Genomic DNA, 21,238 nt, shown 5'->3' with positions numbered 1-21,238 from the left:
TGATAGAATAGTCTTTTCAGCAAATGGTGGTGAGATAACAGGAGAGCCACATATATAAGAATGAAATTGATCTTTACTTCATTCCATATATAAAAATTAACTCCAAATATATCAGAGACCTAAATGTAAGGACTAAAACTATCAATCTCTTAGAAGAAAGCATGGGGATAAATCTGCATGACCTTGCATCTGTCAATGGATTATTAGATGACACAAAAAATACACGTAACTTTAAGCAGAAAAGTCAGGTAAATTAAACTATAGTTTAGTCAAAGCAAAATTCTATAGGGTCTTTATCAAAATCCCTAAATTTCACAAGGAAATGCAACCGATAGCCAAAATAATTTTGAAACAGAACAAAGTTGGAGAACTCATACTTCCTGATTTCAAAACTTACTACAAAGCTACAGTAATCAAGACAGTGTTGTATAGACAAAAGAATAGACATATAAATCAATGGAACATAACTGAGTTTAGAAATAAACCATTGCATTATGGTCAACTGATTTTCAACAAGGGTGCCAAGACAATTCAATAGGAAAAGAATAGTCTTTTTAACAAGTTGTGCTAGGACAACTGGATATCCACATGCAAAAGAATGAAATTACACAATACAAAAAATTAACTCAAAATGGATTATAGACCTAATTGAGCTTAAATGATAAAACTCTTAGAAGAAAATATAGGAATAAGTCTTCATGACCTTAGGTTAGGCAAAAACCTTCTTAGATATGACACCAAAATCACAAGTGACAAAAAAACCCAAAATAGATAAATTAGACTTCAACAAAATTAAAATCTTTTGGGCTGCAAAGAATATCATCAAGAAAGTTAAAAAAAAAAAAACACTGAATAGAAAAAAAATTTGCAAATCATGTATCTGATAAAGGAATTACTTGTATCCAGAATATATAAAGATAGAATAAAAAGATAAATAACAATTTTAAGATATGTAAAAGTTCAGAATAGGCATGTCTCCAAAAAGATATACAAGTGGCCAACAGGCCTATGAAAGATGCTCAACATCATTAATCATTAGGGAAAAGCAAATAAAAACAATAATGAGATACCAGTTCCCATTTACTAGGATCACTGTAATCAAAATGATGACAATAACAAGTGTTGGCAAGGATGTGGAGGTATCAGAACCCTATGCATTACCGGTGAGAATGCAAAATGGTGCCACCACTTTGGAAAACAGTCTTGCAGTTCTTCAAAATGTTAAATATAGACTTTTCATATGATTCAGTAATTTCCATTCCTGAGAAGATACCCAGGAAAAATGAAAACATATGTCCACGCCAAAACTTGTACATGAATGTTCATAGCAACATTATTCATAATAGACAAAAAGTGGAAACAACCTAACTGTCCATCAGCTAATGAAAAGATAAACAAAATGTGGTATAGCCATACAATGGAATATTATTCAGCCATATAAAGGAATGAAGTACATGATGCATGCTACAAGATGGATAAATCTTGAAAACATGCTAAATAAAATAAATCAATCACAAAAAACTACATAGTTTTATATAACTCCATTTAAATGAAATGAAGTGGGGGAGGGTATAGTCCAGTGGTAGAGCACGTGCTGAACATGCATGAGGTCATGGGTTGGATCCTCAGTACCTCAGTTAAATAAAAAATAACAATAATAAATATAAACCTCCCCCCAAACAAACAAAGATAAATAAATGAAATGAAATGTCCCGAAGAAGCAAATCTATAGAGACAGAAATATTATTGGTTGCTTAGGGGTGAAGGGACTGGAGGACAATGGGGAGTGACTGTAAATAAACGGTTTCTTTTGGGGGTAATTAAATGTTCCAGCATTGATTGTGGTGATGGCTGTGAACATACTAAAAACCACTAAATTGTACACTTTAAATAGGTAAAATGTATGGTATGTTAATTATATTTCAAAAGGCTGTTAAAAAAAACTCCATAGCATAAACAGCTGACACAGCTAATGGGGACACTCACCTCTCTCTCCAATTCATCCTCTTCTTCCAAAAGATCATAGACCTGCTCTAAGAGCTGAATCCCCAGGGCCCGAATTACATCAGCTCTCAAGACTTCAACAATTCTTCTGATTTTTTCAGCATCTGGCATGAGAGCTAAAAAGCAATAACAACAACAAGGTAAAATAAATACTTTCATTACTGCAGCAAGAACACAATGGTTTAAAAAAAATTTTTGTCATGGTAAGATTTTCACTTTGACAAGAGTTTGGTTTAATAACTTCACATATTTTTAATGACTGAAATGTATATATGAACTTCATGTCTCACTACTATCTCCTAAACCTAAAAACTACAATTGTCTAATATATGTTTTTTATTTTATTTATTGGGGGGGGGGAGATTAGGTTTATTTATTTATTTATTTATTTTTAATGGAGGTTCTGGGAATTGAACCTAGGACCTTGTGCGTGCTAGGCATGCACTCTACCACAGAGCTATCCTCCTCTCCTACAATGGTCTAAAGAAAATCCACTTGAAAAATTCAAGCATGTATATTTGTATTTATTTTTAAAAATCAATTTTCATGTAATTTTTCAGGAACACAACTGCTACATAAAATAAGATATATCTTTTATGGAGATACGGAAATGAAATAAGAAAAAAAAAACCCAAAATTATAAGCATTAACTCCTTGATTTGACACATTTCCCCAATAAACATATGCTCCCCAGTTTGGTATAAAACAATAAAGTGACCACCTGAAGACAGCTCTTTAAAATGGAGCTCCTCTGCCTCTTCTGCAACTTTTCCATGAAGTATTAGCGTATCCCGGTACTTCCGATGAAGTTTAAATTCTGACACTGGATCCGGTACTAGGAGATCTTCACAACTTTCTTTAGAGTCCAACTTTAGGGTCTGAGTCATCAACTGTACCAAGTCACTCATTTCATTTGTATGACCTTTTCTGGAAAACAGAAATTCTCTTGTTATTTAATTGGCTTCATGAGAATTTTTCACAGAAATTAGACACAAAACAACCTCTAGGAAGTTCTGCTTCCAAATAGGCAAGTAAGCTCCTACAGATAGACCCTTCAACAAATAAGTATAAACTCTGGACAAAATATGAAAATCAACTATGTGAAAGCAATGGAGAATGTACAAAATTTGCAAGTAGGTTTTGGAGGGGAGTCAATACCTTTTAGCCTCAGGGCAGCTAAAGTACAACAGAAAACCCACAGTCTTTCTGGCCTGCAGAACCAATGGACAGAGTTCGAGACCACCACTGCCACTGGAAAGTTAGAGAGGGATCTTGGAGAGAGCCAGAAAGAAAAGGCCCTGGGTTCTGTGTATAAATTGTGCTCAACTATTTCTAAGTAATTTAACTACATCAAGTACAAAGTTCAAGAATACTTAAAGAAATATAAAAATATCAGCCTAATGGGGTAAAATTGACAATGTCTGGCATCCAATCAAAAGTACCAGAGTGATGGAAATGTTAGCTATCTTGATTGTGGTGGTGGTTTCATTGGTGTATACATCTATCAAAATTCATCAAATTATACACCTGAAATATGTGTAGTTTACCATACAAGAATCATATCACAATAAAGGTGTTAAATTTTTTTAATTAAAGAAAAAAAGACATACAAAACAGGAAAATAGCACACATTTGCGAAGAGAAAAAAAACCAGTTAATAGAAACAGATCCAGAAGTGACACAAGTGAGAGAATTAGTAAATAAGGACATTAAAATGGTTACTATAAATGTATTCCATATGATCAAGGTAGAGAAAGCATTAACATTTTAAGGAGAGGCAATGAAGATAAGTAAGACCCACGATGAACTATAAGTGGTAAGTATAACGTGTTAAATACATGAGATGGGATTAACAAATTAGATACTGCAGAAGAAAAGATTAGTGAATTCAAAGATATAGCAATGGAATCTATGAAAAATGGAACAGAGGGAAAAAATGTCTAAAAAAAATGAACACCATCAGTGAACTGGGACAACTTTAAACAATCTAATACACATGTAATTAGAATCCTTAGAGCAGGAGGGAATCCAAAAAATTTTCAAGAAATAGTGGCCAAACTGTTTCCAAATCTGATGAAACCTATAAACCCACAGATCTAAGGAAACATTCTGTAAGAATTCTGAATGAAAATCAGATGTGTTCACTAGAAGAGGTTTTTAGCTCTAGTATATACCAAAAATCATTTATAACATTATCAATTGCAGTACTACAGGTCTGAATGCTACTATACATGTACATTTACAGTTAATTTAAACAGAAATAATTTATGAAGGAAGACAGAAAAACAAGAACTTACCCTTCCCTGGAATCCCCATCTGATTTATCAGTTGAACTTGTAGAAGAACTTAATTCATCCTCAGAGAGACAATGGGTAGGTTTCCCTTCCTATTAATGTTTGGAAAAACAAAATTCCATATTACAACATAACTAGAATGTAATACATGAGACAGTCTTGGAGGTAATGTCTAGACACAATGTGCACCTAGGTCCAATTTCACTGGAGAACTAATGGATATAAAAATTTAAGTTACTTTACCCAAATGATGTCCCAGTTCACCCATGAAGTTCATAAGTGAAGCCTGAGGAACATCAAGGTGAAGTTTTGTTTGTTTGTTTGCTTTTAAAAAAATTTTAGATGTCTAAAGATGTTAAGTTTTTTTTTCCCCATCAAGGTGAAGTTTTATAAGACCCTGGAAAGTTTCAGCTCTGAAGAAATTTCCCTTCCAGAAGAGAGTGGACAAACAGTTCTGCTATTCCAACTTCTAAGCAGAAGGCTGGTACCATAAAGAATATTGGCATTTTAAACTAAACACAATGCCATCTAAATAAAAGCAACATCAGTTGGCTCACATGTGAGACTCTTTTTTAAATGCTTTAAAGGATTATTTGATATAATTACACACAAACCTTATAACTTGGGAAAATAAAGAGGACCATCTTAATTAGTAAATCAACTAAATCACAGACTATTGCTAAAGAAAAAAAACTTCATTACTTTAAAGGGAAGAATTTTTCTTTTTCTTTTTTAAAATAATATGCTCCTAGAAATAACATCAAAAACTAGAATACAGAAAAATGAATACTTATTCCCTGGGTATTATTACACAGAAAAGTAAACATGAGTTTAAAACTTTGCAATTATCCGTTTAGCCACCAGATGGTGCCCCTACATCATCCCTAGGCAGAAAGGTAAGGTAATTTGATAAACAGGAAACCAAGAAACGATCAGCAAATGAGCCTAAAATCGGGCCAGGTTGGTAGGTATACTAGTAACACAGCAGAATAAACAAACTGTTGCCTAGTGGAAACCGTTTGGAAGTCTTGTTTAAAAGACTATCTAAGAAAGATATTAACCTAGGCTGCCAATTCTTTACAAGAGTGTCTGAAAAATTCATTTCCTAAATGAAGCAAACATAATCCTTTTAATTACTATTGACTAGTTCTTTTCCTTATCAGAGGAGAGTGAAAGGTATAACTTAAGCCAGGACTGTCCCAGAAATAAACAGAGCTTGTATTTATGAGGTTTAATGTATTAGGCTTGCCAGATACAGACATGCCCACCTTTTCCCTTAGGACTATGTAATGTACCTGAGCAACGCTGCAGTCAGAAGACAACCATCGAGAAAGGGTGGGATGGCCTTCCTCTTGTGGTTTCCCTGGCCCCCTTAGACTCAGAGAGGCTGTCCTCACTGAAGGACCTGAAAAAGTGACCATCCTCAGTGGTTATTCATGGCAGGCTGGCCTCAACAGAAGAGGGCTTTGCACTGGGTGTAGAAGATACCCTGCCAGAGCCAGCCTAGAAGGAACTTCAACAGCATATTCATCATCACTCTGGTATCTGACACCGCAGTTCAAATCTCAGCTCTATGTCTACCAGCCCCAGGACCTTGGGCAAGTTACTTAACCCCTCTAAGCCTCAGTTTCCTCAGCTGCAAAATATGAAATGAGATAATGCCCTTAACATGCTTACCATAATGTTTGAAACAGCCAGCATTCAGTAAGTGGAAACTGCCAGAATATATTATCTTTAGATAATAGTAATAGGAATGATCACAGCCCTCAGCCGAGGGCAGTACCATTCTCCTGGCTTCCTCTCTCTGTTCCTGAGAAGAGAGCACTTGTTTGACCAATAGACTCTGAACATGGAAACAAATTAAACACTCACCCCATTGATTTCCTGTCTGAAATCTCCCAAGAGTTACTGTCACTTTGAGTCCCTCTTGCTCTCTTTAATATCCTCTTCTTCTGATAATACAAGTTTCAGATCCAATACTATGCTGATTTTTTTAAGGCTTGACTAGTAAATTTCAAAAATTCTTCCAAATTGGTTTCCCAAATGGATTACTGATGCTGAAAATCCTTAACACCTCACAATCAGAACCAATGCTATGTCCACAAGCCATGCCAACAACCTTCAATAGATGAAGGAAAGAGAACAACCTTACCTGAGGGGAAGATCTCTTCCTGAGACTGCTTTAGACGCCTCCTTTCTCTTGCTGATAATGGTCGGTCCTTTTAAAGAAAGTCAGAGTTACTTCCATTCCTACTCACTATTCTTATAACACCTACAATGCATAACGTATCAGCCAGCACTACAGGAAAAGACCTTGCACAGGCCTTTAAAAGAGTATCCATTTGAACCCAGTTCACATTATAGTTATAGCTACTAGCTAGGAATGATCACAGCCCTCATTTCGAGGAAATACTCATTTTTCGAAGGGGAAATGGGGAATTTTGCATTTCCTATATTCAGAATCCTCTTCGTCTCCTTAATTAACTGAAAATGACCAGCCCTGGGACTATAGAATCTGTCCACTTCAATCAAAGCTTCTGTTGAGAATCACAAATTTGTTGCTTTCCAGTGATGGCGAAAAGCAAGGCTAAGATGTTTTAACACAGAACTTCATAATATATGCAGGATTTTACAACCAAAAAGCTTTATAAAAGGTTTGAAAAAAAATCCAACACATACTCCCACGAACCTTCGATGATGATATCTCAGTGCTCCTCAATCTTCTCGCACACCCACTGATCACTCTACTTTGGTTTTCAGCATCTTTTTGTGTTGATGTGACATCCACTTTTTCAACAGTAAGAAGAGAAGGCAAAAGACGAGAAGTTTCCTGAAACTTAAATAATGAAAAAGGAGGGGGAGATTATCAGTTTCATAACATCCACCTCGAAAGGCCCTTTATCAGTAAATCTATATACTTGTCAGTGATTTGCTCTCAAAAACTTCAAAACATTGCATTTTGGGCGAAAGAGACTGTCAAAAGTGAAGGACCATAAACAACAAGTTTATGCTGTATAGCACAGGGAGCCATATTCAGTATCTTGTAGTAACCTATGGTGAAGAAGAATATGAGAATGAATGTATGTATGTTCCTTTGTGGCTGAAGTATTGTGCTGTACACCAGAAACTGACACAACATTGTAAACTGACTGTACTTCAATAAAAATGAATTTTTTTAAAAAACTGTTGCTATATGGCATTTTAAAATATATTTCAAAAGTATGAAACAATTTAAAAAAAAGTGAAGGACCATTTAAGAAACTTATAGAGAGGGTGCCTGTGAAAGTTACTTCCAGAAATGAGGTGTTGACACGATCTTATGCAGAAATTGAGAAATTGTTCATCAATATGACACAAGAGAAATCAGAGATTTACCGTAGCCTGTTCCTTTAAGTCTCAAAATGAGCTGTCCATATTTGCTGAAGATAAAATCCTTACTCTGCTTCCAACTCACTGACATTTGAAAACTAATATTTAGAATCTTGCCATTTCCACCCATTTTCATATGCTTCTTGCATTTTGTATGTACCTTTCTGGCAACTGTTAATCATTCTAAATAGGAATGGAGCTTCCTAAAGTCTATTACCCAAGCAGTAGCACAATCACTTACTCCAAAGAGATCTCTGCCGACCTGTCTCTTTTCCCCACTGTGCTCAGTCTGTTCTCTTTTCTTCTGCCGCCGCTGTCGAGACAGGGAAGGTTCAGACCCAGAGCTGTGTGGCTGTAAACCTAAGTGGATTCTGCCTTGTTTTTCTATAACACAGTCACCAGCAACTTGATCCTTAAAAATAATAAATTGAAACAATAAAAAAAAAACACCAAAATAGAATAATTAAGTCTTTTGAACTTCCAAACGGTCAAACCCTCTGTATCTACTTTAAAAATTACAAATGAAAGAAGGAACTGTCTTTCTCAAAATGAATACTTATTTTCAGTGTTGACAGATAAAGATAAAATGCTGACATCAGTTATCTATATATTCTGGCTCTTTTTCTTTTTTCCTAAATAAAATTATTACTTTAATTAAAATACACAGATTGTTATTAACCTGAACTACTGGTGTTCAATTTAGTTTTTAAATCTTTTTATAAATTTAAATAGGTTTTCTATCCAGAAAACTAACAAATATTTTAAATGAAATCCAATTTAATACACACATACTTCCCGTAAACATTAGTTATCTGGATGTATTCTAAAAAGCACCATGAAAAGACTATTGAGTTAGGATGCAGATGGAGTCATATCTCTCCGAACCTCCGTTTCTTCATCTATAAATGGGTATAATGCCTCACACACACTGCTGAAGGATTAGAGAACATGGTACACTATAGTACTTAGGATATTTCTAGCACATATTAGATGCTCAGAAACCAGAAGCTATTACTAGCAGTAGTAAATATCAAATAAATTAACTTTAAAATTATAAAGACCACCACCGACTCAGTATTTTATTTGAATAGCTGGTTTTAGAAACTAATGTATATCAAATATTAAAATAAAATTGCTTCTTATATTAATTTTTTAATATAATTTTTGACTATCAGAATATCTAAGTTTTCAAGTAGATGGACACTGGTAATTGAATATCATTCAATCCGCACATTTTTATCAAGAGCCCACTACGTGGTGCATTTCAAAAAGAAAAACGAGCAATGTGATATGCTAGTTAAACAAGGATACCCAGATAATAAACAATGACTGATACAATTCTGAAGAGTGAAATAAATGTTTCTCTGCTGGTATTAAGTATAGGCTATTCAAAATAAAGCTTACATATAGATGAGTAATTGAACAAATGACTTAAGGAGTTTCTCCATGAAATCCAAGTGATCCTGAAAAAAAGTTCTTCCACTTTTATCAACAACAAAACAATAATGACATAAAAAAAAAAGAGGAAATGCTGGATATGACATTCTATCAAAGAAAATAAACAGAAAACCTGTTCTAAAAGCCTGGCATAAGGAAGAAATTTGGTCAAGAACAAGACAAGGATGTCCACTCTTATCACCTCTATTCAGCATTGTACTAGAGGTTCTAGCCAAGGCCATTAGGGAAGAAAAGAAATAAATAAAAGAAATCTAGACTGGAAAGAAAGAAGTAAAATTATGTCTATTTGCAGATGATATGATCTTATATTCATAAAATTCTAAGCAGTCCATTATAAAAAAGATACCAGAACCAATAAATGAGTTAAGCAAGGCTGTAGGATACATGGTCAATACATAAAAATTAATTGTATTTCTATGCATAAGCAATGAACATTATGAAAGTGAAGTCATGAAAACAATTCCATTTACAATACTATCAGAAGGAATAAAATATATAGAAATAAATTTAACAAAAGACGTTTAAGATTTATATATTTAAACAATAAACATCATCGTAAGAAATTAAAGAAGACCTGAAGAAAATATAAACCTAGCCTATGTTCATGAGTTGGAAGATATATATTAAGATAGCAATATTCTGCAAATGTTCTACAGATTCAATGAAATTCCCATCAAAATTCCAGCCTTTTTTCAGAAATTGACAAGCTAATCTTAAAATTCATATGGAAATGTAAAATAACCAAAATAATATTGAAAAATAAGAATAAAGTTGGAAGACTTAAATTTCCCAATTCCAAAACTTACTATAAAGCTACAGTAATCAAGATAGTGTGTAACTGATATAAAGACAGACAAATAGATGAGTGATACAGAATTGAGAGTATAAAAATAAATCATTATCTTTATGGTCTATTGATTTTCAATGAGAGTCTCAAGAAAATCCAATGGGAAAAGAATAATCTTTTAACAAATGGTACTGAGACAACTGGATATTTGCATACAAAAGAATGAAGTAGAATCCTTTCTTCACATCATGCACAAAAATTAATTCAAAATGGATCTCCGACCTACATGTAAGAGCTAAAATTATGAACTCAGAAGAAATTATGGGAGAAATCTTCACGACACCAAAACCAAAAGCAACAAAAGGAAAAATAGACAAAATTGGACTGCATCAAAATTTAAAGTGTATGCTCCAAAGGACATGATCAAGAAAGTGAAGACAACCCACAAGATGGAAGACAATATTTTCAAATCTTACATCTGATAAAGGACTGACATCTACAATTGATAAAGAACTCTTACAACTCAATAATAAAAAGATAAATAAATCAATTAAAAACAGCCAAAGGATTTGAATAGTTATTTCTCCAAAAATAGGTACAAAAATGTCCAAGAAGCACACAAAAAGATGCTCAACAACATTAGTGATAAGGGAGGTGCAAATCAAAACCACAGTAAGACACCACTTCACACCCACTAGGGTGGCTAGAATTAAAAAAAAAAAAACAAAAAAAAAAAAAACAGAAAATAAACATTGGTGAGAATGTGGAGAATTTACAGCTCTCACACAATGCTGATAGGAAGTAAAGTGATATAGTTGCTTTGGAAAACAGTTTTGCAGTTCCTCAAAAAGTTAAACATTAGAGTTATAATATGCCCCAGCAATTCCACCCCAAGATATGACTGAAAACATGTCCACACAAAAACTTGTAAATTAATGTACAAAGTAACATTATCCACAGTGAAGAGTGAAAACAACCCGAATGTTTATCAACTGATGAGTGGATAAATAAAATATGAAATATACATATGACAGATTTTATTTGGCAATAAAAAGGAATGAAATACTGGTATATGCTATAACATGGATACAACCTTGAAAACATTATGCTAAATAAAAGAAGTCAGATGTAAAAGGCCATATATTGTATGATTACATTTATAGGAAATATTGAAAATAGGCAAATCCATACAGACAATGGTTGCCAAGGGCTGGGGACAAGGAGGACTGGAGAGTGACCAATATTGAGTATGGGGTTTCTTTTTGAGGTGACGGAAATGTTCTGGAATTAGATAGTGGTGATGATTGTACAATTTTATAAATATACTAAAAACACTGAATTGGTACTTAAAAATTTTTTTTTAATAATTACAGAGGAAATAGAAGAAGCAAATGTGAATATAATTGGACAGTCAAGCAGAACAAGCAGGACACATATAATTTTATCTATTAAGTACTAAGGATTCCAGTGTTCAGAGAACACTTAAGACTATATTTTGGTTTCAAACCAAAGAGTTTAAACGAAAAGAGCATTACAGTTGTACTTTTCCATAAAAACAAAACCTTATTAAAAACATCTGAATATAAATGTATAAAATAGTTTTATATATGAGGATGTTAAATATGAAAACATACGTAATATATAAAATTTAAATATATATAGCATAGATTATAAAATATAGTCAATAGACATATTAAATGCATTTTTAAACATTTTACACATAAAAATGTAAAGTTAATCAAATATTCTGACTTTCTCTCCAATCCTCAGCTATTACCATGCTTCATCTAATTAAGGCTTCTTTCCAAATTCAAGTAGAAAATAAACTTTAAATTTACTCAGAATAGTCTCTTAGTATCAAAATCTTTTTGTTCCATTCCTTTTCTTTTCTTCTTCCTTCTCCTGTGGTTCCAACACATAATTTTTTAAATTCCATAACTTAAAAAATCAGATCAATCCACTTTCAAAAGCAAGAAAGAATATTATATTATCTAATTGTTGGAAACTACCCATCCACTTGAAGGACTAAGGAAGAATGTTCTAGAAATAAGAAAAAATACACAAATGGTAAATGGCAAGTACCCTACACCAGGGCAGAGAAGGGTCCTATTCTTTGGCTTCTACTAAGTTTAAACTCTTACATGGGAATAACTGATTTTCCTAACACTACAATTAAAAGCACAACCAATGAACACAATGCACACCTTTGTAAACACACTTCCCGATCTTCTCTCTGAAACCAGCATCTTGTTCTTATCACTCACCTGGTCTTTTGGTAAATTTTGGTCTTTGTTTAGGGGCTGCAGAGGCTTCACTGGGACATTCCCTTCTTCAGCGACATTGTTAGAGGACCCTGTGGGAACTTGGTTTCCAGGTTGAACACTGGACTTAGTGTTTTCTTGCAGCCTTTCCTTCGCTTGAGAAATGTTACATTTACCGTCCAGCTGATTAAAGACATCTAAGTGTCCTGGCTGATTCTCTTGAAATAAGCCGTCGTTCACTGAGTCCCTCCTTTCTGCAGGTAAGATGTCAATATTCACCCTACTGATCGTGGCTAGTGATTCTGTGGTATTGCTCACGTCTGGTTTGCAGGTATGGCCTTTCAGACCTGTAGGTGTCTTCAAGGGGCCAACGATTATGGGTTTTTCCTGGGACAAACATTTATCTTCATCCTGAGTGAAAACATGCTTCCACGTTATTTTATCACTCCTCACACCACATGCAAAAACTAACTCAAAATGGAACAACAGGTTCCTCAGAAAGTTAAACATGGAATAACCATATGACCCAGCAATCCCACTCCCAGGTATGCACCCCCAAAACTGAAAGTAGGGACTCAAACAGATATTGGTGCACCAAGGCTTACAGCAGCATTATTCACAATGATCAAAAGATGGAAACAACGTAAATGTCCATTAGCACGTGAATGGATAAACAAAATGTGGTATATACATACCATGGAATATTATAAAGCCTGCTAGATGAAATAAGCTAGACACAAGAGGACAAAAGTTGCATGATTTCATCTATATGAGTTACCTAAAACAGGCAAATTCACAGAGACAAAAAGTAGATTAGAGATTACCAGGGCCTGGGAGTAGGAACAATAGGGAGTTATTGCTTAATGGGTACAGAGTTTCTTTTTGGAATGATGAAAAGGTTTTGGAAGATACGGTGATGGCTTCACAACACTGTGAATGTAATTAAGAGCACTGAATTGGATGCTTAAAAATAGTTCAAAATGGCAAATTTTATGTTATATATATTTCACCATAATAAAAAAATTTTAGTGGATCAATAACCTAAATATAAGAGGTAAAACTATAAACTCCTAGAAGAAAACACAGGCATACAACTTCACAACCTTGGATTTGGGAAAGGATTCTTAAATATAAGCATGGGCAATGAAAGAAAAAACAGATAAACTGGACTTCATCAAAATTTAAAACATTTGTGCATAAAAGGACATCATCAGGAAAGTAACAGGACAACCCACAGAATGGGAGGAAATATTTGTAAATCATATATCTGATGAGGGTCTAGTACCCATAATGTAGAAAGAACTCTTAGAACTCAACAATAAAAAAAACAATTAAAAAATGGGCAAATGACTTAACAGACATTTCTCCAAAGAAGGCATTTAAATGGTCAACAAGTTCTATGTCATTAGTCATTAGGGAAATGCAAATCAAAACCAAATGAGATACTACTTCACATCTAATAGGATGGCTAGAATCAGAAAAACAGAAAAAAACAAGAGTTGGAGAAGTTGTAGAGAACTTGGAATTTTCATGGATTGCTAGAAATGTGAAATGGTGCAACCACTACAAAAAAAACAGTGTGACCATTCCTCAGAAAGTTATACATAGAATTACCATATGACCCAGCAATTCCTCTCCTAGGTATATACCCAAAAGAACTGAAAACAGGTACTCAAATAAATATTGTACAAAAATGTTCACAGCAATAGCCAAAAGGTGAAAACAACCAAATATCTACGAATGAATGAATGGATGAACAAATTGTGGTATATACACACAATGGAGTATTTTTCAGACAGAAAAATAAATGAAGTATTTATACATGCTATGTGGATGAACCTCAAAAACATGCTAAGTGAAAGAAGCCAGGTACAAAAGGTTACATACTGTATGATTCCATTTATATCAAATATCCATAATAGGCAAACCCATACAAACAGAAAACACACTGGTGTTTTCTAGGGGCTGGATGGAGGGAATAAGAGGTGACTATTTAATGGGTATGGGGTTTCCTTTTGGATGATGAAAAGTTGTGGAACGAGACAGAGGTGATGGGTGCACAATATTGTGAACGTACGGAATACAATTAATTGTTCACTTTAAAATGGTTAACTTTATGTTATATAAATTTCACTTCAATTAAAAAAAAGTCAAAGTTATTACAGAACCAACTCCATAAACATTTTAATAGGCCACTTTGAATAAAGTGGGCTAAATTAATCACCACTGGTATTCTTTCCTTAAAATACAAATTAATTACACAACAGAATCTCTAGTGAAGCCTAATCATTTCACATAGAATAATTAGTTTACATAACCTATCATTTTAATAAGTTTCTAGAACATATATCCTTTAAAAAGAAACATACCATTATATATGTTTTGGGGCCCTCAGAAGATTGTGGTAGGTGGGGAATTACTTCATGATTTGATTCAGTGTTTCCAGAAACCACTGGAGTCACAGGCTTGGATTTAGAGCCACCATTTTTAATATTATTTTTGGAGGTTTTTCTTTATGAGGGAGAAAAGAAAAAGTTATTATCAATACAGTGAAGATTAAAGGTTTCTATGTATAAAAGGAAAATGTGCATAAGTATTACACTCCCTTATAGAACTGCTCCATTTAGAAAGAAAGGTCTTCTAAAAACCAGGGGGCATTCTACAAAACACATGACTAGCAATCTTCAAAAAGAATCAAGGTCATAAAAAACAAAAAAAGTGAGAAACTGTCACAGACCCAAGTTGACTAAGGAGAAATGAGAACTAAATGTAATATGGTATCCTGGATTGGATCCTGGAACAGAAAAAAGACATTAGCAGAAAAACTGATGAAACCCAAATAAAGTCTAGAGTTGAGTCAACATAAGGAACTAATGTTGTTTTCTTAGTTCTGACAAATGTACCTTGGTAACGTAAGACATTGATAGGAGAAACTGGGTGAGGGGTACACACAAACTCTCTGTACTATCTCTGGAACGTTTCTATAAATATATTATTCCAAAATTTTATATCTATGAAAAATTGCCTCACAATCAGAAGTACCAGGATAATTTTCAAGTTTCACATTATATTAATACCACAATTACTTTGCCGAGTGTGAGAGTACAAATGATTGGTACACTCAGCTTTGACTTGCAAAATAAATGTATACAGGAGTAATGTCCCCAGCTGTTTAAGTGTGATAGTTTACAACTCAGCTAAACCTCTGGAGAATTCAAAGGAGCGCACCAGAGCTGCAGAAGGCCAAAGGTCTGTTTGGTGGGAAGTTATAGGCAATGTAAACAAAAAGATGATCCTTCTTTATCCCCTGGGGACTCTCTAGCTTTGCCTCCCAAATTTAACATGTCAAAAGGCACAGACTGTGATGGTCTCATCCAGCTCTTAGCTATTTAGCAAAAGTAGGCCTTGCAAGTCAAATAAAGAATTCTTATCCCCTTGAGAAGTTACAGCAGTGAATAGGGAAACTTATAAAAGCTCTCTGAAATTCGGCTACTGTTCTTAAAATGTGGCTATTATCTTACATAGTACATAATGCAACAGGCTTCTTAGACAATCTCTCATTTTAATAAGATTTCTGAAACATAAGTCCTCTTAAAAGAATCATACTCAATATGTCTCAGAACTCTGAGGAATGTGAAAGGGATTCTCCAAAAGGTTCCTTAGATTTCTGATTTTAGCAACAACAACAAAAAAACTCAACACTTGTCTAATCATTCAATTCTACTTCATGTTTAAAAAAAAAAAACTCACTATAAATTAAAATGATAGGAAATGTTATGAAAATTATAGAAGCCACCCTCTTTTATTTCATCTACTTAGCCCAGCTATTAGCAAGGGAAGTATCTTACGCCTTTGTGGCCTCCAAAAACAAGGAGATTTGGCGTTTTATGTAAGGCTGCCTCAGGATGCTCCTCACAGAAGGTCTTTCTTCAGGCCTTTTGCTCAGCATGGTTCTTATCAGTTCTGCCAGCTCTGGGCTATAATCTTTTGGCATTGGTGGCAGCTACAAAGAGAAATAATACCACAATTATGACTAATGGTCTTGTGAAGCAAGGTAAAAGAAAGCAGAGGTTTCCCAATATTTATTTAAAATCATTATCCACAGAAGCAGAAAATACCAGTTTATGTGTCCTGGTTACAATAGCAAGTTGTAAGATTATAAAAGTATATCCTTCAAACCAGCAGTTCCTTTGAGGATTCTCTCCTTCAGAAATAAGAGTAGGAGTTTCTAAAGATTTATGTACCAGGATATTCACTGCAGTATTGTTCTCGTAGCAGGGAACAACTGAAAACAATGTACATGGCCACCCATAGGGTACTTGTGGAATAGAGTATGGTACACCCTTGTAATAAAATACTAGGCAGCCTTTAAAAAATAAAAGACTTACAGGTATGACCTAGAAAGATGTCTCTCGTATATTTAGTCCAAAAAGCAGATTGTGTATCAGTGTGTGTAGCCTGATTCCATTTCAGTCACTTTTTTAAAGTATACATGCATATACACACCCAGAGTTATGTCTGTATAAAGACAGGGGGAAGCCGGGAAGGAAGGCTACACACCAAACTGTTAGCAATGGTTATCATCAGGGGATGGAAATCAATGGACAGAAAAGGGAATTTCACTCCTTTCTTGTTCAATTCTTTAAGTAGTAGAATTATGGGCCAATTTTTACTTTTTTTGGATTGTTTAATATTTTTCAAGTTAAAAAATTAAATGAGTCTTGGTACAATATTAAAATCAGTTTGTGATTTATAGTTTTAAAACTTAACACTGCAAGGGGCAACCAGCCTCATGAAATTAACATACAAAGTTGGTCATTCTAGCATCTATACCACAGACAATGCTTTATGCCATTTTTAACTGGTTGCTAGTGATTGTGACAATTATCAAAGGAGCAACAAGTTCAAACAGAGTAGACTCATTTTAAATGGGGCTTAAAAAATAACCATAAACTGCTTAGAAGAAGCTACCAATAGTCTCTCAGAGCACCTGCAAATCCTGTGGCTACCAGGTGGTGGTTTTCAAGAAGCCAATACTTCAGAGCCACAGAGCCACCTTTATAAATTAATATTAAAAAAAAATCAATCCTTTCTCTTCCTGTTCAACCTTCCCCACAGAACGGACCCATCATTCTTAACTGTCCACACAACATCAATGATTACTCCCTTTTGCCAGTAGCTACGTACAAAGCTGCATTAAATTAACCTTGCTCCAAATATGAAAAACAATTAGTTTCAGAACTCTTTACCTTTCCTTCAATAATCCGATAAACTAATGAATTCATGTCTTTTGCATTAAAGGCATGCTTCAGGGTGGCCATTTCATAAACACAGCATCCCAGAGCCCAGACATCAGACTAGAAAATAAAAATAGTAAGTGGTTAAATATCAGAATGCCTTATTTACTTTTTTCCTCTTTAAAAAAAAAGGCATTTGCCTTAAACCAATTCAGAGAGTTCTTCTGACTATTCTGATGGGTTCTGAAATTATGAATACTGTCCTAGAGACGAGGTGAGCTGGCGTACATAGCTCAATCCTACCTTATAGTTGTAGGGTTTGTTTGAGAACAATTCAGGGCTCATGTAGTAGGGTGTGCCAATGAGGGTGCTAGCCATGTCACAGTGGTTCTCTAGCACTCGGGCGATTCCTAGGTCGCCCACTTTGATGATGTTTGTTCTTGTCAGGAAGACATTTTGAGTTTTCAGATCTCGGTGAAGGATGTGTTTTTCATGTAAATACTGAGGACAGAAATAAAATTTTATTAAATATCTACTTATTTATTCCTGACTTCTTATATACCATCAACAATTGTATAAGTTAAAGGGCCTCAGTTACCTATACATCAAAATACTGTTTTATAATCTTTAAATTAAAAACTTAATTTACAACTTTCTAAAGTAAGAAATTAAGTTCCATGCATTACTTTGCCCAATTTCCTTCACAACTGTTCCCTGGTGCCTTGACAACTATACCATTTAGCATTATATGGATCCAGTTTAAAAATATGCTTAAAAAGTCCCTCTTGAGGTAGAAAGACAACTTATACAAGGTTAGATGCACATCTCTATCAGACTCATGAAATCTTCAGCATAATACATTTTCAAATATAACAAGATCACTTTTATTTAGAGAGAGTGTCTTAGGATTTAAACAACAAGGTCAATTAATTCTGGACAAGTCTGCCCAGCTCCAGAGTGGTATTTCATAAACAGTCTCAGTTTTGAATATGTGTATATTAAAACACAAACATGTTTCACATTTCCACTCACTCTACACAGCAGGGTTAAAGCCCAGATCCCCACAGTGTAGGCATATTAATTAGCCCAACCACCATTCAGTATGACATAGCTGACCAACGATAGCAATGTTATCAACAATGACAACAAACATGGTCATACCAACTCAGGGCCCTTTACTATACATATTAAATGAACACAGAACTGGCTTCTCTGACAATCAGACAAAATCCATGTCTGCTTCAACATAGATATCACTCATTCAGAAACATTCTAATGCTACAGCAAGAGGGACTAAGTCCACTTCATAAAGGGATTTTTAAAAGAATACATTTTTTTCCCTGTAAACATTTGGGGAATTATTTTCCTAAAATACACCAGCCATCCACCTGTCACCTGGGAGCAAGTGGGATGCTGTGAGTTCTGCAAGTACCTGCAGAGCCATGGCGATCTGAACAAACCACTCCACCACCTGACTCTCAGGCAGAAGCCTCCCCTTCTGCTCTTTGAGCTTTTGGTACAGATCACCTCCTTCACAGAAGCCCATGACGATGTACAGCAGACCATCCCCTCCTTCCCATGACTCTTTGTAGGTGACAATATTAGGGTGCTTCAGCTGGGACAAGAGCTGAGCTTCCTGTTCAGCAGCTCGTCGCTCCCGGCTGGAGGCATTTCGGAGGTTCAGCTTTTTGATGACATACTACAAGGAAAACACGTGTTTTTACAACATGCAAACAAACAGTATTACAGATTCAAAAGTATTTAAGCGTTCTCCTGAGTGTCCTCAAAACCAAACTTCTGGAGCCTGCCACATAACTTACTCATTTTGTTATTCACAAAGCACAAAACTGGAATAAAGATTTGTTATCACTCATGATACTTTTTGCAGATTAAACTTATAGCAGGGTGGGGGGGATGGCACAAAAAATTATACCCTTCCCTCTGTATTTTACAATTTCATTAATGGCTAAAAATGAGTCCAAGTTAACATACCACTGAATCAATCATAAAATCTGTGGTAGAGATTCTTTAACCTCTAAGTTCTCCCTACAAAGATGCATATAACATGGCTCGAATATACATCTGCAGACAAAATGGGTCCATGGATTGCACTGGATACACAAAAGGATCTGTGGCCCAATAAGGCTAAATACCACGTATCCTCAACATCAAAAATTATTCTCACTTTAAAAAAAAAAAATCAGTATCGTCCAACAGACATACAACTCATTATTTAACAAACACAATCATAAATGTGCTTTGTAAAATGTAAACTCCTGCTCAAATCCAATGATCCCCTCCCCATTGCCTACTGAATAAATCTCTTATGCCTGAGCTTGTGTTCAAGGCAGAGTGATCAGTACCTGAGACGGAAAAATAGGCCAGAGGACCTTACACTTATGGGGACATCTCCTCTCAGCTTGTCCGGGGCAGTCCCATTGTCCTGGTGTAATATTAATAGTGCATCCTTTCAGAGGAATGTCCAGTTTGTACAATACATTATACGGTCACACTATTTATAAACCACATTAAAGCACTGGCTCATTACCCTGAGGGTAATGGGACAAAGTGCAACATCAAAGGCAAATTTTAGAATGATCACTGAGACTGCAATGAAAGTGATGAATTGGAGAAGGGCAAGTCCTGTGGCAGGGAGGGCCAGCAGGAGGCCATGGCCATAGCTTAACTAGAGATAATGATATTCGGGATTGGGGAGGTACCCGTGGAAATGAAGAAGAGGCCAGTTGGCTAAGCGGACAGACGAATAGCGAGTGGGGTGGGGTAGGGGAAGGGAAGGGAGGATCCCAGAATGACTCCCAAGTGCCCAGCTTGGGCAACTGGCTGGTTGGTGGTGCTCCTCCCCGAAATAGAAACCGTGAGAGCAGGTTTGGAGGGAAGGTTGATGAGCCGAGTTTTGAGAGTCCAGCGGTCCCCAGGTCAACGTAATACAGGGCCTTCACTGACGGAGGATTACTGGCCAAGGGCCATTAGGTCCTGGGAATGCATGCTCTCACGGAATAGTCAGGAGTGACGGGAAGGTGTGCACCGACTAGTGCCACAAAAGAGAACTTCAGGGAGTTTGGGGGGCACATATGACAGGAAGGCCTGGCCTAGTTTTGGTGGTCTGGGACGATTCCCCTGAGGAAGTGCCAACCGAAATGCGTCCCCTTCAGATAAGCGGGCCCAGCCTTTGGACCGCGCCGTCGGCGAACCGCTGCCTGCCCCCGTCCCCTGCCGGCTCCCAACCCCGCCGACCTGCCTGCCGTCCTGCCGGTGCCTCACGAGCGTCACCTCCCCGTAGCTGCCCCTGCCCACGACCCGTAGGTAGCAGTAGGCGGTCAGGGGCATGATCCCGGCGCGTGCCCACAGTCGGGATACGGCAGCAGCGGCGGGCGGGGCGGTGAGCGGCAGCGGGAGGCCCGGCTCATGCCCGAGAGGCTATGGTGCAGGCGGCTGCTGGGGCGGCAGGGCCTGGGCGCCAGACCGAAGGCCCGACCCACGGCGACGCCGCTGCCATAGCGATCGATCCCGGAGGGCGCAGCCACGCGCATGCTCCACGGCCCGGAGGACCCACCACAGAGCCGAGACGCCAGGCGGCCAGAGCGACTCGGCCGGGCCTGCGCGCGCAATCTGGGCCTCGGTTCCATTGCCGGAACTTGCGGTTTGCCTGCAACAATAGCATCATGAACGCTTCCGCTCATTGAGCGTTTACTTGTTATAAGCTCTTTGAAGTATTGTTCATTGCCTCCGCAACTATTTACTGACTGCTTACCAAGTTTCAGGCCGCCAAACCCCTGCCCTCCAGGAGCTCATATTCTCATGGGAAGG

At 36.3% G+C, this 21,238-nt stretch overlaps 1 protein-coding gene across 2 annotated transcripts in view; it reads right to left on the bottom strand.

Moving 5' to 3' along the window:
- NEK4 (NIMA related kinase 4) overlaps nucleotides 1-21,205 on the bottom strand; it is a 39,173-nt gene extending 17,968 nt beyond the window's left edge. For both annotated transcript variants that reach the window (XM_074344741.1, XM_074344740.1), the window contains exons 1-14: nucleotides 20,666-21,205; nucleotides 18,843-19,109; nucleotides 17,714-17,911; nucleotides 17,423-17,530; nucleotides 16,022-16,176; nucleotides 14,543-14,684; nucleotides 12,177-12,584; nucleotides 7,909-8,079; nucleotides 6,988-7,134; nucleotides 6,451-6,517; nucleotides 5,594-5,703; nucleotides 4,302-4,390; nucleotides 2,726-2,931; nucleotides 1,987-2,120 (exon numbers count right to left, since the gene is read on the bottom strand). In XM_074344741.1, the coding sequence (XP_074200842.1) occupies nucleotides 1,987-2,120; nucleotides 2,726-2,931; nucleotides 4,302-4,390; nucleotides 5,594-5,703; nucleotides 6,451-6,517; nucleotides 6,988-7,134; nucleotides 7,909-8,079; nucleotides 12,177-12,584; nucleotides 14,543-14,684; nucleotides 16,022-16,176; nucleotides 17,423-17,530; nucleotides 17,714-17,911; nucleotides 18,843-19,109; nucleotides 20,666-20,758 (2,295 nt within the window). In that variant the 5' untranslated portion in view covers nucleotides 20,759-21,205. The remainder of the gene's footprint in view (nucleotides 1-1,986; nucleotides 2,121-2,725; nucleotides 2,932-4,301; nucleotides 4,391-5,593; nucleotides 5,704-6,450; nucleotides 6,518-6,987; nucleotides 7,135-7,908; nucleotides 8,080-12,176; nucleotides 12,585-14,542; nucleotides 14,685-16,021; nucleotides 16,177-17,422; nucleotides 17,531-17,713; nucleotides 17,912-18,842; nucleotides 19,110-20,665) is intronic.
- Between the last annotated feature and the right edge of the window lie 33 nt (nucleotides 21,206-21,238).

The sequence above is a fragment of the Camelus bactrianus genome, chromosome 17 (genome assembly GCF_048773025.1).
Source record: "Camelus bactrianus isolate YW-2024 breed Bactrian camel chromosome 17, ASM4877302v1, whole genome shotgun sequence".
In the NCBI taxonomy this organism is placed as follows: domain Eukaryota; kingdom Metazoa; phylum Chordata; class Mammalia; order Artiodactyla; family Camelidae; genus Camelus; species Camelus bactrianus.
The sequence above is the reverse complement of the archived record's forward strand: the minus strand, read 5'-3'. Positions and strand labels throughout refer to the sequence as shown.